The sequence below is a fragment of the Urocampus carinirostris genome, chromosome 1 (genome assembly GCF_059441175.1).
Source record: "Urocampus carinirostris isolate Australia breed hairy pipefish chromosome 1, RoL_Ucar_1.0, whole genome shotgun sequence".
Taxonomy (NCBI): Eukaryota; Metazoa; Chordata; class Actinopteri; order Syngnathiformes; family Syngnathidae; genus Urocampus; species Urocampus carinirostris.
Window position 1 is genome coordinate 34,979,189 of NC_142349.1, and position 24,755 is coordinate 35,003,943.

At 40.0% G+C, this 24,755-nt stretch overlaps 1 protein-coding gene across 1 annotated transcript in view; it reads right to left on the reverse strand.

The window, feature by feature from the left end:
- Positions 1-3,319: 3,319 nt before the first annotated feature.
- atp1a2a (ATPase Na+/K+ transporting subunit alpha 2a) overlaps positions 3,320-24,755 on the reverse strand; it is a 100,935-nt gene continuing 79,499 nt past the window's right edge. Inside the window, exons 20-24 of the mRNA XM_088328584.1 lie at positions 13,655-13,800; positions 13,453-13,583; positions 13,235-13,336; positions 13,040-13,131; positions 3,320-4,669 (exon numbers count right to left, since the gene is read on the reverse strand). Of these exons, the coding sequence (XP_088184710.1) occupies positions 4,641-4,669; positions 13,040-13,131; positions 13,235-13,336; positions 13,453-13,583; positions 13,655-13,800 (500 nt within the window). The 3' untranslated portion in view covers positions 3,320-4,640. The remainder of the gene's footprint in view (positions 4,670-13,039; positions 13,132-13,234; positions 13,337-13,452; positions 13,584-13,654; positions 13,801-24,755) is intronic.

Here is a 24,755-nt window from a genome sequence, read left to right on the forward strand (position 1 = left end):
GTGAAAATCCGCGAAGTAGCGGCGCACCTTATAAAAAAAACAAAAAAAATTGTTTTTACTATTATTTTTAGACACGGTTAATGGGGACCAAAACCACCCGCAAAAAGTGAAAATCTGCGAAGTAGTGACGCCCCTTCAAAAAAGTTTTTAAAAAATAAAACAATAATTATATATACATATATATATATATATATATATATATATATATATATATATATATATATATATATATATATATATATATATAAATAAATATTTTTTTGGGGGGGATTATTTTATTCTATTATTATTATTTTTAAGACCTGCGAAGCTCTGAACCCGCGAACGTGGAACCACGAAGTAGCAACGCCTCTTCAAAAATGCTTAAAATAAAAAATATAAATACATATTTTTTATTATTTTATTTTATTATTTTTTAGGCCCGCGAAGCTCTGAATCCGCGAACGTCAAAGCGCGAAGTAGCGAGGTCCCACTGTAATCTATTACGTGGTTTACGCTTGGAACACAGTGACAAAAATTAAACACATAATAAAAAATAACCGTACGGTAAATTAAAACCGAATATTACCATGCGAACTAAATAGTATTCTAAAACAGACAACTTACTCCCAGTAAATGTGAGGCATGGCAAAAAATATCATTTTGTAAAAATTGTTCATTCTCCTCAATTTCTTTGATGTCCTTCTCCCACCTAACACTTAAAAATGCTTAAATTAAGTGATGAAACAAGGATTTTGGGGAAAAGAATTAAACACAAAAGGGATGATATTCAAGAAAATAAAAAAGAAATCATTGCGGTCGGGGAAATGGAATTATGAGAAGGAAGGAAGGGGTCAGACCGAAAAAAAAGTTATTTTTTGCATGTACGTATTTATTGACCCCGCTGCGGTCACATCGTGGGTATTTCAGGTGGTGCAGTTGAATCGATGTCAGTCGGTTTCGCACACTGTAGTCGACACTGAAGGAAGACAGGAAGGGATCAAACAGAAAAAAAAGTTCAATTATTCTTTTGCATATATTCATTGACCCAGCTGCAGTCACATCGTAAACCGGGTATTTCAGGTGGTACGTTTAAATTGAAGTCAGTCTGTTTTACACGCTGTAGTTGACACTGAAGGAAGGAAGCAAGGAAGAAAGGAAGGAAAAAAGAAAGGAAGGAAGGTAGGTAGGAAGGAATGAAGAGGTCAGACAGAAAAAAAGCCTTTGCTCTGAAAATGCTGGTCTACTAGTGATCCCAAGTGCCAAGAAGAGATCCACAGGTTTGACGGCGTTCTTTATTCGGGCCCCGGTGCTGTGGGATGCTCTTCCCTCTGAGATTCGATCTGCAACCTCAGTAGAACTGTTAGAATCTAGGCTTAAAACAAACTTCTCTTCTATAGCATATGAATAACCTATATTTTATGTTTGCAATATCTGTGCATTATTTGTTATTGCAACATCCATTGCAGCCTGGTCATCCTGGAAGGGGGATTACCTCATGTGCGCTACCTTCTCAAGGTTTCTTCATTTTCCTCATGTTAAGGTTTTTGAGTTTTTCCTTGCCCTAATGTAGGTTTTAGATCAGGGGATGGTGTAATAAAAGTCGGTTTGCAATAGTCTGTGGTCTGTGCAGCTCTTTGAGACTCCTTCTGATTAAGGGGTACACAAATAAACATGACTGGACTTTACTTGACAATTATTTTTTGCACATAATTATTGACCTGGCTGTCACATTGTGAACCAGGTATTTCAGATGGTGCGTTTGAATTTAAGTTGGCACTGAAAGAGTGAAGGAAGGAAGGAAGGAAGGAAGGAAGGAAGGAAGGAAGGAAGGAAGGAAGGAAGGAAGGAAGGAAGGAAGGAAGGAAGGAAGGAAGGAAGGGAGGGAGGGAGGGAGGCAGGGATTGAGGAAGGAAGGAACGCAGGGAGGAAGGAAGGCAGGGAGGAAGGAAGGAAGGAAGGAAAGAAGGAAGGCCATATTTCAAAGAACAATTGGGTATTCTTTTATTTCTTACCAGATGAGTTAAGTCATTAAATTAACCTGCCTCTTTCAGAGGTTGTTTTATATGATAAATTACACCAACATGGCCACAGATCATTACCACGGCATAGGTCATTTAGTAAGGGGTCGGACAGAACAAAAAGTTCCATTAAATTTTGCATATTATTGACCCCGCTACAGGTCACAATGTGAACCGGTTATTTCAGACGGTGGGTTTAAATTAAAATCAGTCTGTTTCGCACCAGCGTCCCTGTCAAGTGTTAAACTGTCATGTTGGAAGTGAAGATCCCCTCCAACGAAAGACACGGCGAGAGATTAATCAGTGTCGACTATAGCGTGAAGAATGGTTAACTGCAGCCCACTACGTCAGTTAAGAAAGATCGTAAACAAACAAGTAGTCGTGGAGCTTAATCGCTACATCTCGAGGATGCATGGAATCCCTACATTGAGAAAACGAAACCAACAGACTTTAGGGAGGCTCGCCTTATTTGGTGAGTTTGTAGTTTTTGTTAACTTGGTCTGCGCCTCAACGTGACGTGACGTGACGTGACGTGACGTGACGTGACCAGACAGACAGACAGACAGACAGACAGACAGACAGACAGACAGACAGACAGACAGACAGACAGACAGACAGACAGACAGACAGACAGACAGACAGACAGATAGATAGATAGATAGATAGATAGATAGATAGATAGATAGATAGGTAGATAGATAGATAGATAGATAGATACTTTATTCATCCCCTGAGGGAAATTCACATTTCCAGCAGCATCCCTGAGCTGAGATCAATACAATAATAAAGCAAAAATAATACAATATACAAATACCCAGTGTGACGTGCAAATGCCCACTGTAGCGTGTTATATAGAATATCTAAATAGTGCTACACAGAATACATATTGCAATAAGATTCGGTAATATGCAATGTAGGTGGTGTGGTTTAATGTGGGCTTTTACTCTGCCGGGTAGAGTTAAAGAGCCTCATGGCATGAGGAAGAAAAGATCTCTTCAGTCTGTCCGTAGTATAAGACAGTGACAGCAGTCTGTCGCTGAAACTGTCACCAAAGTGTTTTGCAGTGAGTTGGTGATGAGTTGCTTTTCATTTTGATGCTCAATATTGCAAATAATTACACAGTGAATAGACACTTTTTGTTATTATTTTTTTTTGTTATTAATGTTGTTAAGAGTAATATTATCATTTTTATTCCTCTTTTTGAGCCAGAAAAATATAGTTTTACAAGGTCGGGTACCCCTGAATCACACTGATTAAAACACCTTTTGACTTTAAAAATGAGCCAGGCTTTGTGTAATTTGTTTTATTTTAGGGGAACAATCCACAGCAAAACAGAGCATCATATCATACATTCATGCAAAGCCAAAAGAAAAAAAATCAAGGAATAGTTGAACATTGATGTGTTTACACGAATGCATTCCAGTGTGGCTAAGCTGCTTTAAATTATTATTACTCGTACAAACATGATTAGAAGCCCTAATTAAGTGCCAATTATAAGCATCTGATGATTTCAGGCTAAGCAAATTTGTTATAGGCTCCGTGTACTATAGATATAGCACGCAACATAGAAAGTTACTCACTCACTCACTCAGGATCCAAATATCGCTATTATCGATACTAACCAAGTGGTTGGATTGGTCGCTATTTTTGTCCTGTATTTAATACTTCACCAGTCCATCAATTTCCTCAAAGTACCACTTTTATATGTAGATAGCACAGTCCATCTCTCCAACAGAGTGCCCTCGGCACTCTCCAAGTTTATGTCTTTTTGTGTGACTGAAAGGCACATTTTGAGCACCTGGACTGCTGCTGCATCCTACCTGCGAGGCAGAAGAGAGACCCAAATCTATGCGCACAACCCTACTGAAGCTAAATATGACAGAGGCAAACAGGAAGCGCTGAGGGGTGTGGACAAGGGACAATGTCAGGTGAGATTTCTTTGCAAAGTGGTCTGTGTGGCAAATTTACACAAACACATGAAAAACGAGCTACAACCAAAAATGTAAACTGGCTACTGTTCCTGAACAAAAACCTGTAAATCCGTTGTCACAATGGAAACAGAGGCAAAAAGGCTTGTTTGTTACATTAATGATTTTTAGTTTGACTCTCTTGACTTTTGCTCTGCAATAGTTGTTCTAGTAGAAGTATTTTATTTTTCATACTGTTAAAAGTTATTTTATTGTATTGTTAACACCATTTGCACCTTCTCACTTCATTTGCAAAATATTGTGTAACGGAAAGTATATTTGACATGTTGACAGTTTTACATTTGTATTTTTGTTTCGAAGGTTTTTTTTTTTTATTTGACTCTTTTGGCTTTTGTTTTGAAACAGTTGTAAATTTTGAAATGGAGTTATTTCATGAAATAATTTAGTGCCTAAAATAATTGTGCTATGTTTATTGTAAAAATAAAGTAATTCAGGGGAGCTGGGGGGTTGTGTACTTAATTATTCCATGATCATGATATTTCCAAGCAAAAAGTATTGTTTCGGATCACTATCGATCAATACTACAATGAATTTATTTGGACTGGGTCAATACTGAAATTCCCAGTATCACCCAAAGCTATCACTCACTCACTCACTCACTCACTCACTCACAAACGCACTCTTTGGCTGCGACGCTGACGTCTTGTGCAGGTTAATAGTATGTCTCCTGTTCTACCCAGCCTGCAAGACAAGAAACACAAGGGCGGCATCAGCAGCGTCAAACAAATGCAATGAAAAAAAAAACAGAAAGCCTTCATATCCTCTTTGGTATTCACAGAGGGCGCTTTTTGTTTCTGCAAATGAATCGGATCGTAACTCTCCAGACGCGTCGATCAGCCGCCCGTGACACGCGCATTAACAGAGAAGATTAACTGTCAGCATCAATTGTTATTGTGACCCGTGTCGTCAACGGCCCCGCAAATTTTGATCCATTGTCGGCAGTCTTCGTAACTCTTCATCGGCCGCAGCGTAATTTCCTCTCTCGTTATTTCGCTCCTCATACTGTTGACAAGCGTAATCTGTTTCCTGCGGCGGGACGGATTAGAACGTAAACATGACCGGCAGGCAAGCGTCGGTCAAGTTATTGCTGGATTTTCTCTTTGCTTTTTTTCCTCAATAACAATTAGATTGCATCAAAGCCGCCGGCGGAGCTCAGCTCTTGGTTTGGTTGGCATTGTGGAACAGAGATAACCAGTTTTGTGGCTTTTGGCGAGACATCTAACTAAAAAGCCCCCTATGAGCATAGCATGGTCGTTCTAAAACCCAAAGGCAGATTTCCTGTCTCTTTGAGAGCAAGGAGCCTTGAGATTTTTTGGGGGGGTCTCATCATGATAGACAAAAATACATGACTAACTTTTATGTTCCTATTGTGTATGCCGAGTTTATACAGGGTTCAGAATGACTACGGAGGTAGCCATAATGTATGTTCGGCCTGCAGTTCAGTTTAAGGCTGTAAAAGTTACTAGTTTGTAAACATCCAACCAAAAGCCCGCTAAAGTACAGTATTTCAAGTGAAATAACGCAATAACAACAATACTTGTACACTTCAACTTTTTATTAGCTCAGGGACATTGAAATAGTACATTTTCTGTTCAAATGGACAGGAAAAACACAGAAAGAGTAATCAACACTGCACAGAAAATCGTTGGCTGCAAAATATGGAGGACATTGCCGGCTTGCGATACCTCAGCAAGATTCCTCTACCCCGGCCACCACCTCTTTGACCTGTTGTCCTCTATTGGGCACTACAGGTCTCTTAAAACAATCTCTAACAGGCCTACAGATAGTTTCTTCTCTCGGGCTATCTCCACCCTTAACAAGTGCGCAAAACTGTGTGAATATATATCTTGCGACTTAATTATTTTGTTGTCGCAAAATGTTTTTGTACTACTTATCACTGCACTTCTGCTACGCATTATTCTGCACTATTCTTTCTTGCACTATTAAAATACCTTGGTCTAGATTTTAGGCAATTCTTTATAATGATTGTTGCCTGTTTTTCCTGAAAGTCTTATTTCCGCCTTTAAAGCTTTATTACATGTTTACTCAAGAGTCCCTTGTCTAATCTCGTTACGTTCAATGTTTCACAGTGTCAAATCAAATTACTCAAGTTAAAATTGACTGAAATTTGAAACCACTTTTTTTGCTCTTTAAAATGTGCACACTGATTTTAAGATGATTAGGTAGCTTCGAGTTGCCAATTTTTAACTGTTACATCCTATTCCGAAACATGACTTCCTGTCTGGTTTATAGAATTTGTTCAATTTAGTGCACTGCAAAATAAATTCTTACCCCATTTGCAGACCATTTTGAGCATTTTTTTTCAATTCAAGATATTCTACTGTGTGCTTAAAGAAAATCACCAAAATCATCCTCAAAATAAAAAGATTCATTTTATCAAGAACCTGGCGAATGCATTAGCTAATTCTAAGAAATATTTGCTACCAGGACTTGTTGAAAGTACCTGAAACAAGCAAAACATTTATTCTTAGTTAGATTAGAAAATCTTACTCTAAGCATATATGTTCATTTTTAACTAAAAAATAGATTACCGTATTTCCTGACCAAAATATTTTTAACTATATTGAAGAAAATATTGCTAATTTTTGCACATCATTTTTCGCATGTTAGGATAGTAAATATTGTTTTGTTGAAAAGATTCATTCCAAAACGGTTAGCTGTCGTGTCCTGCACGGTTGTCATGGCGCCCATCTGGCCCCACCCCTTGACACCGGCTGAGACGCTTTGGACTGATTGCTCTTGGAGTACTTAAGCGCACCTTTTGGAACTGCCCGCTGCCAGATCATTGCTTAACCTTGTTGAAAACCTGTTCATGTTTGTTTGAACTGAGTAATTCCTAGATTGTAATTTTGCCTGCCTTTGAACCTGCTTTGTTTTGTTTTTGGTCGGTTTGTGTGTTGGACAACTTTTCTTTCTCAATTAGAGTGACAGATCGTCCACGCAAATGAGTTCCTGCTTCCCGGCCCGTGTCGTGACATTACCGCATGTAGAGGCATTTTATTACAATTATGAATTGCTGGATTTATTTACTAAATTTTTGACTCTCTAAAGGTGAACTGGTTAACCCAGTTCGAATCCCGACTCGTCCGTGTTACATGTCGAAGTGTCCTTGGGTAAGACACTGAACCCCTAATACCCCCAATAAGCAGGTTAGCGCCTTACATGGCTGCAAGGCCGCTATTGGGAAATGTGGAGCACATTGTAAAGCGCTTTGAGAAGTCATTGAGTTGAAAAGCGCTATATAAAACGCAGATCATTTCATTTCATTTCATTTCATTTCATTTGACTCTCTTGACTTTTGTTCCGAAACGGCTGTCGACTCGTTCAAGTATTTTAATTTTTGTACTGTTACATCGTATTATTTACATTTTTCCCACTTTGATTTCATTTTCCGAATATTGTGCAATAGAAAGTATGATATTTGTAATGGTCACTTTGTTATATTTGTATTTTCGTCACATCTCTGCTTTTCCTGGTCTGATTCACTTGACATGAATTCAGAAAACGTTAGAATAAAAATATTCATTCATTTTCTTGTAGTGTTAAAATTTGCATTAAAGTTATCCATCCGTCCATTATCTGTACCGCTTATCCTCAGTAGGGTTGCGGGGGTGCTGGAGACCATCCCTGCTATCTTTGGGCAGTGGGCAAGGGACACCCTGAACTGGTTGCCAGCCAGTCGCACTCACTCATTCACACCTAATGACGATTTTGCCAGCCAGTCACAAAGTACACAGACACTGACAACTCACTCACTCATTCACACCTAGGGGCAATTAACCTGACATGCATGTTTTTGGAAGGTGGGAGGAAACCGGAGTAGCCAGAGGAAACCCACGCAAGCAGAGGGAAAACATGCAAACTCCAAACAGGAAGATTGGTAGATGGATTTGTACCTATGACCTCAGAAGTTTGCCATGGGCACACTAACCACCCAGCTGCTGTGCCCCAGCTGCTGCTTTTACTATTTGAAACCAACTCAGGGGGTGGGGTTCGACTAATCAATGATCATGAGATTTTCAAGCAAAAACTAGTGGTGTTGGTCAAAACTACCTTGTATTTACCGGTACTTGGATTGATTAGATACCAAAAATGTCAGTCAGTATCGCCAACCCTAACCCAAACTGAATTGTTTTTTGAGACAATTGAGTTTTGTTAGAGCTAGGGTAGCTACAAAACCCCTTCAGTGTTCAGTTCCTAATTTTACAACAATTTTGGAAATACATTTTAAGATTTTAGTTAAAGTTGTAACATCATGATGAAACCAGTATGACAATAAAGTGTCCTTTAAAAGACAGATAAAAACAACTTTGATCTATTTAAAATTGAGTGATAACGATGACTCCAAAGGGCCTTGTTGATGATTATAAGTGACACGGGACATAAGCTATTTATGTATTTACAGTCTGAAAAGTACTTGTCAACAACGGTATTGTATTGCTTGCCCTTTCAGTCTTTTTATTTTTTCATGGAGACGCAAATTGTGTCATTTGCATTTTTCCTTCCCCGCATCTCGGATTGTCGGCATTTTCTCTTTATATTGATATTGCCTGGAATATTGTCACTCGAGAGTTATTATCACGGTCATATTTTATTCATGAGGAGACCCTAGCCGTCCCTGCGCCAGGAACAAACGTGTCTAAGTGCTGAATAATCCTACTAGCATTCAACACTGCGGCTGCAGCAGAATTTACACTGATGACTGTTTATCTCACTCTTAGACCAAACGGCCTTAATGCGAGCTTGGGAATATCAATATAAAAATCAACATGCACACATTAATTCTTGGAAGCCTATTGAGTTGTCGTTTCCTGTTGCGTGCAAAGACATCAGAATTCAGCCAAAACTTAAGTTAAGGTTAAGGTTCCATCTCACAATATGTTTGCAGATCTGCACATTAAAGTGTTTTTATTTCTTTTCATTCATTTACTTTTAAGTCAAGTCAAGTCATGTTTATTTGTATAGCCCTTAAACACAAAAAGTATCAAAGGGCTACACAGATCAAAGACTATTGCAAACTACAGACTATTATGACACCATCCCATCATCTAAAACCTACATGAGGGCAAATAATACATAATATCAACATAAAATATAGATTATTCATATGCTATAGAATAGAAGTGTGTTCATTTTTTAAATGAACCCCGGACCTCTACACCGTGGGGCTGCGCACTTACCACCCAGCCGCCGTGCCATCCTATATATATATATATATATATATATATATATATATATATATATATATATACATATATATATATATATATATATATATATACATATATATATATATATATATATATACGTATATATATATATACTGGACTGTCTCAGAAAATTATAATATTGTGATAAAGTTCTTTATTTTCTGTAATGCAATTAAAAAAAACAAAAATGTCATACATTCTGGATTCATTACACATCAACTGAACTATTTCAAGCCTTTTATTATTTTAATATTGCTGAATTTGGCTTACAGCTTAAGAAAACTCAAAAATCCTATCTCAAAATATTAGAATATCATGAAAAGGTATACAAGTAGGCTATTCAACTAATCACCTGAATCATCTAATTAACTCGAAACACCTTGCGAGGGTTTCCTGAGCCTTAAAAACACTCAGCTTGGTTCAGTAAATCACAAGTATGGGGAAGACTGCTGATCTGACTGCTGTCCAGAGGACCATCATTGATACCCTCCATCAGGAGGGTAAGACACAAAAATAAATTTCTCAAAGAGCATGCTGTTCACAGAGTGCAGTTTCAAAGCATATCCACAAAAAGTCTGTTGGAAGGGAAAAATGTGGCCGGAAACGCTGCACAACCAAGAGAGATGACCGCAGCCTTAACAAAATTGTGAAGAAGAGCCGCTTCCAGAATTTGAGGGAGCTTCAAAGACAGTGGGCTGAAGCTGGAGTCCAGGTATCAAAAGCCACAGTTCACAGACGTGTCCGGGAAATGGGCTACAATAGCCGTATTCCCATGGTCAAGCCACTTCTGAACTCAAGACAACGGAAGAAGCGTCTGACTTGGGCTATGGAGAAGAAGCACTGGACAGTTGCAGAGTGGTCCAAAGTCCTCTTTTCAGACGAAAGCAAGTTTTGCATTTCATTTGGAAGTCAAGGCGCCAGAGTCTGGAGAAAGGCTGGAGAGGAGCAAAGTCCAAGTTGCTTGAAATCCAGTGTGAAGTTCCCACAGTCAGCAATGGTTTGGGGAGCCATGTCAGCTGCTGGTGTTGGTCCACTGTGTTTCATCAAGTCCAGAGTAAATGCAACTGTGTACCAAGAGATTTTAGAGCACTACATGCTTCCATCTGCTGAAAAGCTCTATGGAGATGAGGATTTCATTTTCCAGCATGATCTGGCACCTGCCCACAGTGCCAAAACCACCAGTAACTGGTGCACTGACCATGCCATCACTGTCCTTGATTGGCCTGCTAATTCCCCTGACCTGAACCCCATCGAGAATTTGTGGGGTATAGTTGAGAAGAAGATGAAAGACACCAGACCTACAAATGCAAATGAGCTGAAGGCCGCTATCGAAGCATCCTGGGCATCAATAACACCTTAGCAATGCCACAGGCTGATTGCCTTCATGCCACGCCGGATTGATGCAGTAATCCGTGCAAAAGGATTCCCAACCGAGTACTGAGTGCATCAATGGACATTTTCAAATGTTTGATTTAGTTTTGCTGTTATAAAATTATTTTTTTACTTGGTCTGAGGAAGTATTCTAATATTTTGAGATAGGATTTGTGAGTTTTTTTCAGCTGTAAGCCAAAATCAGCAATATTCAAATAATAAAAGGCTTGAAATAGTTCAGTTGACGTGTAATGAATCCAGAATGTATGACATTTTTCTTTTTTTTAATTGCATTACAGAAAATAAAGAACTGTATCACAATATTCTAATTTTCTGAGACAGTCCAGTATATATATATATATATATATATATATATATATATATATATTAGAGAGAGAGAGAGAGAGAGAGAGAGAGAGAGAGAGAGAGAGAGAGAGAGAGAGAGAGAGAGAGAGAGAGAGAGTCACAGTTTAGTAGGTTTTTCTAGGGTTTTGATGGCCCTGGGGAATAATCTGTCTCGAACACCGTTTATTCTTGTTTTGAGGGACCTGTTGTGGCTACTAGAGGACAACAGGTCAAAGACGTGGTGGCAGAAGTGGGAATTGTCTTTTATAATTTTACTGTATTACAGTATCGCAAGCCGGCAATGTGTTCTAGACTGGGCAGAGAGCAGCCGATCATCATGTGGGCTATGTTGATTACTCTCTTCATATTTTTCCTGTCCACTACCTTGCTCCCAGCACACAACATGGTGATGCCGTATGCCAGAATGCTTTCCACTGTGACTTCTGAGAAGGACATTAGCAACTTCAGTTCCAGGTTATTTGCAGCAGGACCTTCCCGACCACAGCCTTGGTGTCTGTGACTAGGAGAGGTGCATGCCCAGGAGTTTGAAGGAGTGGACTTTCTCCACACAGTCAAATATGACTTCCTTGGATTTTGTAGATTTGACTATAACCAGTAGTTTATTTTTCCAACACCCACACCAATATAAGTACGAGATAAGGCAGCTTTTCAGCGCGATAAAATATTTAGAAATCTGCCTTGAAGAATGTTACACGTGCAATACACATTGTAGTATGAAACCGTCTAAACAATATACTGTACATTTGTTTAATTTATTTTAATTGTTTTGGTTTTAGGCCAAAAAATGGAAAGTCATTTTTTAAAGTGGTTCTGTAATGCTAGACTTTTCTTTTTTGGGGCCTTCAATGAAAAACTGGACACCCCTACTCTGAACAACCACATTATATAAACCTCAAGGGACACTATGCAATTGTTGACCTTTCGATGTATTGTGCCGTGTGACAGAAAAAGATTGCTACAAAGCACGAGGAAAATCACAAATTACGGGGACTCAAAGTTACCAAATCTCACAATTTTTCCGCATGATGTGTGACAATCATTTTATCACCCTCTAGGTGAGCCTCATGTTATGTAAAGTAATTCAAATTTTCTTGATGAACCCGTATTTTAAAAAAATCACATTTCCAAGATAGTTCATGTATTTTAAGTTATTTTTTCAATCAATATTGTTTTTTTTTGATGATTGAAGTATTTTGCCACTGATGGTTCAAATAATATGCAATTTCCCTGACCTCTCCAAACATACCTTCCCCGCGACTTCAGTGTCTGACTGCGTGTCTACTTTGGTACATTCTGGGGTCTGCCTGTCAGGTAGTCCGTAATCCATTCTACAAGGTGTGAGCTAACTCCCATCTCTGTCAGTTTCCTATGAAGTAGCAGAGGCTGTATGGTATTGAAGGCACTGGAGAAGTCCAAAAATTTAATCCTCACAGCCCCCTTAGACCTATCCAGGTGAAAGAGGGATCGGTGTAGCATGTAGACTATAGCATCCTCCACTCCCACCTTCTCCTGGTAAGCAAATTGCAGAGGGTCGATGGCGTGGCGGACCTGTAGCCTCAGGTGGTGCACCAGCAACCGCTCCATGGTTTTCATCACATGTGATGTCAGGGCGACCGGCCTGAAGTCGTTGAGTTCCTCAGGACTTGATTTCTTTGGGACTGGGAAGATGCAGGATGTTTTCCACAGCTGAGGGACCCTCCCCTGTTCCAGGCTCAGGTTGAAGATGCGCTGTAGAGGGTCTCCCAGCTCCAATGCACAGGCCTATCTATCTATCTATCCATCTAAATTTCAGATCAATTTCACGTGTTAAGGATTTTTTATTTTTAAAGCAATCTTAGCAGACCTGATTACTCGCTTATATCTATTAGCATGCCCGTGTGTTTCTTTTCCGAGATGTTCCTGATCAAAATCACAAGAGTGACTCGGGACAAGAGATTCTGTGAAGTCTCTCTTGCAGGGAAATTGCCACTCGGCTCTCGACACGCAAGTCCAAAGCAATTTACTCTTCGCCTGGTTTATGAACAAGACAAAGAGGTCGCAAAAGCGTTTAATCTCGCTCTCGCTCTCTAATATCCGCACTTACCTCCAGGGTTTCTCCGCAGAATTAATTTACGAACTTCGTCATAGACGAAGATGAGAAGACTGTACGGGAAGGCGCAGAACCACCATCCAATCCTGGGGAGGAGGATAATGAGTAAGGCATTTTCTTTTTAAAGTCGGCAGAGATGGAACAATGTAGGTTAAAGGTAAAACCCGGGTTGGGTATACGGTCGCCTACCTAAGCGGGTACATGCGCAGGGCCACGTCCATTCCAGGACAGTAAGAAAGAAACGCTGCAAGGGCCGTTTCAACGAACAGGCCGAAAATTAGGATCCTGTTCCTGTGGTCGAGAAATTCCAACACAACCTCAATGAACCCAGAGCTCAGTTTTTTCCGTACAATCTGTAGAAGTTGGTGACTGATGTTTCTTAAATATTTGAACTTCAATCAACTCACTTCATGCCCTGCTGGAAGAGTGAGTTCCTCCTAGTTTTGCAGATGATGAGGTCGGCCCACTGCACCACCACAATGCTGGAGAAGAAGGCTGTGTGGCACGTGAACTCCACAATCTTCCTCTGCTCATACGTCTACAGGAGAGCCAATAATGCTATAAAAGGTGTACAATAAACATTGTTTTGTGTTGGTCAGGAATTCTCACCCACTGCTGCCCGTAGGAGTCCTCTACGTCGTTTACCATGCGGTCGTCCCAGGCAATGCGAATGCCAAGCAGGGTCTTTGGCAAGAAGCCGTTCTCCGCCAAGATGACAAAGTAGGTGAAAAAGCCGCCAAGTGCCTGGATCATACCTGGTATTTATGTCGTGGGCAAAAAAAAAAATTTTTGACATTTTTTAAAAAGTAATTATGTCTATGCTGGGTGATTAGCATGAGTTTGGGGTTAAATTTCAGCAACCGCAGCCTCCCTGTGCAGAATTTGCATGTTCTCTCCGTGCCTGCTTGGGTTTCCCCCTGGCACTTCGGTTTCCTCCTACATTCCAAAAACATACATTTCAGGCGAATTAGTTGGTCCAAATTGTCCCTATGTGTGGCTGAGCGAGTGAGTTGTCTGTCTCTATGTGCCCTGCGACTGGCTGGCAACTAGTTCAAGGTCTCCCCTGCCCACTACCTGAAGATGGCTGGGATTATACAGCAACTTTGGAAAGCTGTTTTGCAGGGAGAGGGGAGCACACATACATGAACTATCCCTCCCGCCCCCTTAACCGCTGGACTCTACAACCCATCACTCTTAGACTACAGTCTGATTAAAGACACATTTCTTTATTTGAATAGAAAAACAAGTAACTGTTAAAATATAATTATTTTCCTGCAGTGAGATAGTAAGATTTTTTTTTTATCGATTGACTGGTCAGCAAAAAACAGTCTTAGCAATGGGCAGGGGACATCCTGAACTGGTTGCCAGCCAGTCGCGGCACACAGGGACAGACAACTCACTCGCTCATTCACACTTAGAGGGTGCTAAAATGATTGTCACACATCATGCAGAAAAATTGTGCGATTTGGTCAGTTTGAGTCTCCGTAATTTGGGATTTTCTTAGTGCTTTGTAGCAATCATTTTTTGGAATGGGGAGGAAACCGGAGTGCCTGGAGGAAACCCACTCAAGCACGGGGAGAACATTCAAACTTCACACAGGGAAACAGAGGCGTGTTCAGGAGAGTAATCAGACATGTAGTCGCTTGTTAATCGCTTGCCGCGCACTGCTGAACGTTTTGTAATCGCTCACTGTGATTGCCTTACTGATCCAAAATGGCCGACGACAGTACAATGGATTTCGTTCTACAGCTTGCTTTGAGCGAGTTGGCTTATATGAGCGACAGTTCGCATATTGACACAGTTAAGGTTATCCTAAACGCAGTGGAAGGGTCATACCTGTCTTGCATTGTTCACAAACATTACCAGGCAATGTAAGACGATATATTACATCGCCAACAGCACTCGTCAGGGTGAGATCCTCCATCTTCTGCACTGTCGACGCCATGTTGGAAATCAAAGTAAGCGGTCTTTCTCCCGTGATTACTCGGGCACGCGAGCGCTCAATAATCATTGGCCGTTCAGAAGCTAGCGATAGCTAGCGATAGCAATCGCTCACTCTCCTGAACACGCCTCTGGTTGCTGGATTTGATCCCATGACCTTAGAACTGTGCTGCGGTTGCGCTAACCACTCATTCGCCCTGCCGCCCTGTTACTATACTTAAATGCATAAAACAATGGTAGTTCATTTTAAACCCAGCCAATATTTGTATACAAAGAAACAAATAGTTTGAGCTATATATATATATATATATATATATATATATATATATATATATATATATATTTTTTTTTTTTATTTTTTTTTTTTTTTTTTTTTTTTATTTTTTATTTTTTAATTTGATCAATGAGGATGGATTTGAATCACATAAAATCATTCCACTTATAAATGTATAAAGGTATGTACTGAATTGTCTTTGATTGAAAATACATATCTGAGAAGAGAAGCTAGTGGCACAATTAAGCTATTCACAATTAATTTAGAGCAAAAAGTAACTGTAATATACTAATTATAGCATGGCCTTGCGAATCTAGTCCTACCCGACCAAATCGAATTGCATAACCGTTTTGTCGTACTGAATCGAATCAAATCATTCCTCGTTCTTATCGAACTGCCCAAGAATCGGATCGCACCTCACATATAAAAAAAACAGATCGAATCAACTTTCAGGAGGATACATCCAAAACACCCTTCATAGATTCGAATGTGGATTACAGATAATAATCCTTGATGTGGAGTTCACACACATCACTTAGTAACAAGAGCATTCCTCTCCGCGAGTGAAAACGGAATTTTGGTGATGCATCTTTTCATATGCTCCAAATAAACAGAGTCATTGCTCAGCTACTCAGTCATATCAAAGTTTGCAATGAAGCATTTTCATGTGAGCATTTGGCAAACACTCTTAACCGAAGTGATTCCAGGAGAAAACCGCCGGAACCAAAATTGGTGCCAGCGTCAGCCTGAGTGAGTGAGCACTAAATAGAAATTCTGCTCATTAAAAAAAGAAAAAAAATCTGGAGACATCACACTGATGAAGGGGAATAATTGAAACGAACAGACCGCAATCAACTGATTCCAGTTAACCCAATTCTAATCTTCGCAAAGTGTTGAGAATGGAACATAATTTTTCAGCAGTGTGACTTAATACAATTCCTTGCGTATTCCTGAGCCTTATATGGAATCTTGCTGCTTTTTATGCCATTTTGCTCATAGTATCCAGTTATGCAATCTCTTTTTATTCTCAAATTGCAAATCGTCACCTTCATGTTCAAAACACGTATCCCTATCTTTTTTTTAATATTTGGGATTTTTTTCTGTATTGTAAACATTCTATACACAGTCATGTGAAAAACATACTTCATTTTTTTTCATTTACTTATCTCTTGCAATAGATACCGTATTTTCAGAAACCTAAGGTGCACATAAAAGACTCAGATTTTCTTCAAATTGCGTGGCATGGCCTATCGGGCAGTGCGCCTGTGTGTGATGTAAAGCTGCCGATGTAGCTATGAGCTACGTTCACACTGCAGAGCTTAATGTTCAATTCCGATATTTGGGTGACATCTGATGTTTTTGTGAGCTCTTTCACATTTCCAACTGAATGTGACTTGTTGAACTGACTGTGGTGGAGAAAAGTCATGTTGACATCAGACTTTCGGGATAAGTCTTGGCAGACAATTAAGACTGAAGGAGTGCATTATAGGGAAAAAATTAGGGAAGGACTGATTCGACTGAAAGATAAATCATTGAACGCTGAAATGACAACTGGATCAGCTGGATTGTATCCAACTTTGGTCGGAACAATGAAAATAAATGGGGATTTCAAATATGATGAAGGAGGAGGGGACGAGATGGAGTCGCCAACACGAAACCAGGGCAACGCGCCAACAAGTCCTCAACATCCTCCTATCCCGAAGCACTGTAGCACGGGGAGAAACACCAGTAAATTCGCTGGGAAGAGACGATTTGTGTAAGCTTGGAGTCAAATTGTGGTGCACTCCCGACGGGGTGTATCTGGACAGGATTGGACTCAAAAATCAAATGCTACAACAAAGCAAATGCGCAAAGGTCTATTGGCTGGGGAATCTACAAGAGCCCGTAAATGAAATTGTGAAAACCTGGGAACCTGTCATCAAAAGACAGCTTCCAGAGGCATTCAAGCCAACAACAGATTATCATTGCCCTATGTATTATGACTCATCCTGCAGTATGGTCTACGAGGGAATATGGGACAAACAAACAAAGAACACCACAGTAGAAGTTTGGGCCGACTGCCTCCTGATTGGCCGTCAGGGTGCAGCTCTAAACATCAAACCAAACGACTTCACCTCGCAGTGGTTCGGAGTGCCGGAATCAGAACAACATATTGCATTAGTTGTAAACAAAGGATTCAGATCTAAAGACCTAGGTCGCATGGTGAAAGCAGCAAAGAGTGTGAGATGGATTGAAACTGAGGATTCGGAAATGACGATCTCAGACGAAGGTGGTATGGTGAGAATATCGTGTGAAGTGAAAATGGATGCGAAACCTTGGGTGATTACCATACCAAAGGCGACACAAGCTGTTCAAGATGAGGAAAAACAAGAGGACGTATTGAGACAAGAAATGCTGAAACATGTTCCGAAGGAGGTGTGGTCAAACCACGACACCGATGTTGGATTGGTAAAATCAGCAAATCCAGCTGAAATAAAATTGAAACGGGGAACGAAGTTGCCGTTTCGACCACAATATCCGCTGAAGCCAGAAGCGGAAGCAGGAATACAGAAGACGATCGACGGACTGCTCAAGGCTGGAGTACTAATTGAGATGCGAAGTCCATGCAACACTCCGATTTTTCCAGTTCTCAAATCGGACAAATCTAAATACAGATTGGTGCATGATTTGAGAGCGGTAAATGAGGTTGTCCAGGATTGGCCAGCTGAAGTTCCAAATCCAAATACCATCCTTACAAATGTGTCTCCAAACGCAAAGTATTTCACAGTAATTGATCTTTGGGTGCGGTGTATCACCCACAAAGTCAGGGGATGGTGGAAAGAGTAAATGGAACATTAAAATCAAAGATAAACAAGATCTGTGTGAGTACTAAGCTCAACTGGGTGGATGCGCTGCCGTTAGCGCTGATGAGTTATTGTATGCAAATTCACCGTATCACACATTTAACACCGTATGAAATGCTAACAGGCAGACCAATGCGAGCGCCGCATTGAGAGGTCCCTATAAGGGGCCGCCGCTTGAGCAACTACAAACTGAACTGAGAGACTATATGAGACAATTGACGGCTATCCAGAAGGCCATCTACCTGCAGGTGAAGAGACAAGAGTCCAAGGTCGAACAACCATTCGAGAAGACGGTGGTCCCAGGAGATCTCGTGTACATCAAGGTGTTTCGACGAAAGTGGAACCAACCGAGGCGTGAGGGACCATACACCGTCGTAAGGGCAACGCCGACCGCAGTCCAGATCGAGGGCAGCTCAACCTGGTACCATCTGAACCACTGTACCAAGGCTCACGCTGCCACCGTCAAGGAGACCAACCAAGATCAACAAGGCAGTAACGTTAAATTAGGAAAACAAGATGTGGATGATAAAGTTGTGTGTGATAATAAGTTGTCTGATATGGTTGTTACTAGGAGCAGAGCTCGAGAAATCGCAGCGGCGAATGGAAATCGCGGGTCCGGAAGTGCAGCCGAAAATCCGAACAGCGGCGCTGCAGTTGCAGACCTTGACGCATCAAAGAGACAGCAGCCCGGTTAAGTGTGACACTACTGTACGACATGCCGAAACGGTTGAAAATTTGGAAAGTACAATTCGCAATAGAAAACAAACTGTAACTACTAAAATCCCGAGCATTATGGGATTAATCCGACAAAAGCGAGACGTGCAACCAGTCGAAGTGCCGACCGAATACCAGAAACCAAATATGTTAACGACAGTACAGACTAAAGTAACGGATAATAAGCCAAGCCTTAACAGCTTGGTGGACCAAGTGGTGGTTCACTCCAGCACCTAAAGTGACGGTGCAGACGGGAGTGGTAACAGCACACCAAAAATCAGAGAAACCTACACCCACAGCGACAACACCAAAGAGTGAGGTTACAACACGCCAACAGCCGGAAATGAGTACACTAACAGTACGTAAAATACAGGAAAATGTAACAGAGGTTAAACAGCCAAAGCAGCCACATCTGAAAGAAGGTGTTACCATGAGCCCTACAATAAGACAGCCAATTGCAGTTTAAACTCAAAACGATACAGTGGGTAAGCCGATTGGAGTGAAACCTCAAAAAAGTTTAGCATACGAAGACTATTGTGCGGATAGTGGAGTTGACAGTCAGGACAGTCGACTAGGCTTTGGTGGATTTAGCCCAAGAAGTTTTACCCGACGGAAGAACGTGGGTGGGAAAACGCAAAGTACAACACGTGGTATAGATGGTTATGGTATACCGCCAGAGACATGACAGATGAAGAATGTATAGCAAGCTCGATGGCGCCGCCAGGCGTTTCAATTGTAATTCCAGAAAAACATAATGTGAAGACATGTGCAGAGGAGCAGCGGCGGATTTGCAAAGACCCAAGATTTGCTTCACAAGTCTTTGTGGTTAAACCTCCTCCACTGCCAATGTGTACGATAGAATGTAGATTTACTTCTGGTCATAAAGGTGGACATTATTATCCAAGGCTGACATCAACACCTAAGAAAATTAGGTATAGGATGTGTAGAAAATTTCAACGAACAACGGACCAAAAAGGCCCTCCAACAAGGTATAGAGTAGATCGAACCGCTGAGTATGAATGTTATGCGAATGGTGGGTATAAGTATAGTGGCCTAATTGGACATGAGGTAGGAAACACGGCAGTGAAGTGTAAGACAACTTGGGTTATATCCTGGTTTCCACACGCAAAGATGGATCCTTATTTTCCAGATAAAACAATATGGTTCGAAAATCCGGGTGTGCATGATCAGTCGTACGAAAACATAACAATGTCAATTCCGGACATACATTATTTCAGGGATCAATCAGTCGCAGTAGCAGACAGTTACTGGATGTGTGGGGGTGACTATTTAAGGAACAGGCTCCCACGAAATTGGATAGGATTGTGTACACTTGTGAGAATGAAGGTACCTGTCCATATAATGTATAAGGGGGTTTATGAAGTACTAAGAACTCACGGAGAAGCCAGAGTTAAGAGAGCATATGTTCCGCATGGACGAGTGTATCTAGATGCCATCGGACAACAGAGGGGAATTCCAGATGAATTTAAAGCTAGGAATGAAATTAAGTCTGGATTGGAATCGATATTTATCTGGATAACTCCAAATAAGAACGCAGAATGGATTAATTACATTTATTACAACCAACAACGTTTTATTAATGACACTAACGAGGCCTTTAGTGCAATAGGAGAACAATTACATGAGACATCTAGGATGGCCTGGCAGAATCGTCAGGCCCTCGATTTTCTCTTAGCCAGTAAAGGAGGCGTGTGTCATATGATAAAAGACGAATGCTGTACTTATATACCTTTAAATACAGCCAAATCAGGAAGCTTCACAAAAGCAATGTCAAAGATTCGTGAGTTAAGCAATGAAGTCACAGTAAATACTGAGAAGAACAGTATCTCCTTTGATTGGTTCTCGTCTACATTTGGGTACTGGTGTGGTCTGTTAGCGAAAGGGGGAATTCTTGTACTAACTGTCGTAATAGTTATGTGTTTGTTGTGTTTCTGTATCATAACTATTCTAAAAAGAGGAATGCTTAAGACTTTTGGAGAACAAATGACAGTATTGGCTGCTACTAAGGTGGCAGAAGCTCAATTAGCACAGTTAGTGATTGAATATCCAAGCTTATTTCTGAGCGAGGAAGAACAGATGACTCAACTGAATTCAACACCTTGAATTTTATCTGGCGACGTCAACAGTCAAGAAAACCTACACTAGATAATGGAGCATCTGCGGGAAGAGACACATGTGATGATCTGGACTAAATGCAATATCCGATAGTACTTTCGTTAGACACGCAACGCACCATAGCGCTAGGAATAATAGCTACAAATATATTGGTTTCTAATTGTGATTCTCTTGTTGGTATGTCACACTGCCGGGGAGTAAGCTGCTGACTGAGATGGTCAGGATGCATCGTCGCTTCCGGGTTTTGGGCTGCATGGAAACTGAGCGTGATTCCTGCTGGGATGATCTCTCACTCCGACATCTGACTTCACGACACCCGATGACAAATACGGCGAAGCAGGGTCTTCAAAGTGTTCACGGGGGTCAGGCTTAAGGCCAATATATATACTGTATTACTATCCAATTATGCACTCATGTTGAAATGTATTAACGACTGTAACCAGAAGTTTGCTCTGTTGTAACCGCTGTTATCACTTGTCAGTTCATATATGCATGTACGTTTATCATGTACCGAGCAACCATCGGCAGTCTACGTGTATAATCCGGTATGTACGGATAAAGATAAATGCAGTGGGGGATTAGTGCATGGGTTGAAATGTTCAAGTCAAGTGTTGAGTTTTTTTGTAACGAAAGTTAGAATAATCACAGCAGGCTGACCGCCAGAAATTTGTTTTTATTTTCGATTCGGGTAATTCTGTCTGTGTATTGGTAGCTATGATTTATGATACCACTACCTGGTATTAATTTTTCAATTTTAATTTCCGTTCAGAGTGGGAGGTAAACTCCCAAAGGGGAGATCCTGTGGTGGAGAAAAGTCATGTTGACATCAGACTTTCGGGAAAAGTCTTGGCAGACAATTAAGCCTCCTTAAGGAAAGCATGGGACCTGCCAAGACTCTCTGAGCAAACTGAGGCGAAAACATTTCCAAATAAGGATACAAAAACACCTTCCTTAAGAGAAAAACAATTCCGAAGAAGTTACGTAAGTCTTCTCGCAGGACCGAACCCCCCTTTCGGTTTTACTCCGTTGAAGCTATAAAAGCTTTGTTACGTCTAAAATTGTCCGAGTTCTTTGTGACGATGCAATAAAGAACATCCCTCTCACGACACCGGCATCCTTGCATTTCTTTGACCGCATACGAGAAGAATTAATCGATTCTCGAACCTACATTTTCTCCAACAGTTTGAACCCGAAAAGGGTCCTGCTTCTGCAGAAGGACACTGGAAGTCACACAAAATGCGTCCATTGTTTGCGGAAGTAGTCTTGGATGCTAACGTCTCATTGTGTATCGAGCAATTTGAAAGTTATTGTGCTAGCTACCGGCTATTTATTTATAATACTGGTGTAATTTTGGATTGAATTATATATTTTACCTATTTTTCAGGTTTTACTATATGTTTTTATCTTTTTTTTCTGTAAAAATGACAAAAACAATACCTAAATTGAGCAAATATCCTACAGTGGTACATAAATTCTGTTTTGTACAGTGAAATAAGAATGTGATTACAAGTTATTGCAATATTTCTATTTTATACCTTTTTTATTCCCCTGGCAAATTTTAGTAGCTTCATAGACCAAAAAATAAGTTATTAGATATATGTCCCTCTAATACCTCATGTGCAGATAATTGTGTATGTATAGCATTCATGTAAACCTTTTGACATAAAAAGCGGTGTGTGTTATTGTGCACTCTATTTTTACTTGAAAAACACAATCTTTCTCCAGAATATTAAAAAAAGAAATAAAGAATAAAATGTGCTTGTTTTAAACTGCAAGTGGCAAACCTTTACCAAAACATATATCTAATTTTATCATTGAAGCGGTTTAATCACACACAAAGATTTAGTATTGCTTCAAAATAAAGCAGCCGTTGACTCAAATACTAGTCTCGAATCATGATTTTTCTTTTCTGTTTAAATTTGAAAAATCGGTGGATTTTCTTTAAGAGGAACTAATTGGTAGTCCAATGCAGTTCTTCTCAACTGGTCTGACTTGGTGATCCACGATTCCACCCTAATTACAAGCTGCGACACAAACAAGAAATATATTCCACTTCTCAAATTCATCCAATTAAAGGATTGTGCCGTTTGAAGCAAAGAAAGTCTAATATATTTACCTCTTAGGGGAAAAAAGACTAGCAAAACCAAAATAACTTCAAGTGACCATATAAACTCGCATATAAGTCTACATTGTATTTAAGCGACCCCCTAAAACTGCTTTAAACCCTGAACGTTCCTCAAAAGTTGGCCTAAAATCCCAATTTAGACACACCCAAAGTAAATTCAGTGCTGTTCTTCAACCATTCTGAGAATGTGGACGGTTCTGGTCACTTTTGAAATTTAAGTTTTGTTCCAAACTGAAATAACAACTGCAAGTCTTACTAACATGGAGTTGGGACACACAGAAATAGAAAGTGTTTATTCTCGTCTGAAATTTTTCGGTGTAATAACATGCCTGCAGATGAGTGTAACATGGGCATCTTAGCTAGAAAACAGTTGAGACAATAGTGTGAAGTCTTAACTGATACTTAGTCAAATTTGACCACAATCTGAAAAACTAAACATTGGATTTTACACATCTCAATGGTCGGTCTACTGTAGGCGTTTCAAAAATTGGCCATTTGGAGACGACCCGTTACAGCACTAAAAACTGTGCAACTGTGTATTTTACTTCGGCCAAATCTTTAGACCTTTTGAAAGAGTTGTAAATGTTTGACTTCCCTTTCTAGAAGTCAATCTATGATTGTGTATACCTGCGCGTAGTAATGGTGCATAAAAATGAATTATTTTTAATAATTAATAATAAAATAATTAAACGCACAATTATTTCAGGGTATCAATTGAATACAATAGAGAAATCTTTATATCCATTTATTCAGAATTTTGTTGGCTAATCAATGTGTCAATCATCATTCGAATCGGTTACTATTGGCTACAGTTATAAAGAGGTAAAGGAGGCATTATATTTTTTAGCAATACTTGCCTGTATAGGCGAATGCGGGCTGTGGATCGTGAAACAGAGCATCCAAATGGCCAAAAAAGATGTCAATCAAAAGTTCAGAGGCTAACATCTCATAGAAAATTATTTCATTAGTTTTTAAAATTGTAAACAGGATTTAACTGGGCCAAACAGAAGCTTGGCAACAAGGAACGTCCATCGATGCAAAGATGCTTTTCGGACGATTTTTTTTTCTGTCAGCATTATCCTGTGTTTTAGAGTCAATATTTTAAACATTTAGATTCCCTAGACTCTTGCGGATGTAAGGAGGCTATGGTTGCGTACTATCATTGAAAATCATAATGGGTCGTAATTGGTGAGTTACGCCGGCTTTATAGATTTCAGGTATCTTGTTTCAGACTGATCGCAATGATGAGTATATTTTGAAATGGTCATCATATCTTGAATTCCAAGAGTTGAAGCTTTCCAACGATATGTGGCATGACCTATTTCACTGACTGCTGACATCGTCCAGACGTGTATTTGCGTCTCAATGTCGCACCGGCCGGCCTGCGGGCCGTCTGAACATTCAGGGTTTAATATAGCCACATACTAAATAAATGATATATGCTAATAAAGTGTTTATCTGAACAAAGATCATTTCGATAGATCACTTGATAGAGATTAATATACTGGTAAAAATATAACATTTTGAACCATTTATTGTACCTCCTAGCATTGCTCTAATGGCAGACACTCATACACCATTTTCGTATTTCTCAATCGTTTCCGTCATGAACTCAATCATTCTTGTTATTGTTTTCCAGTTTTCCTTCCCTTTATCACTAACTCGTTATGGGTAGAA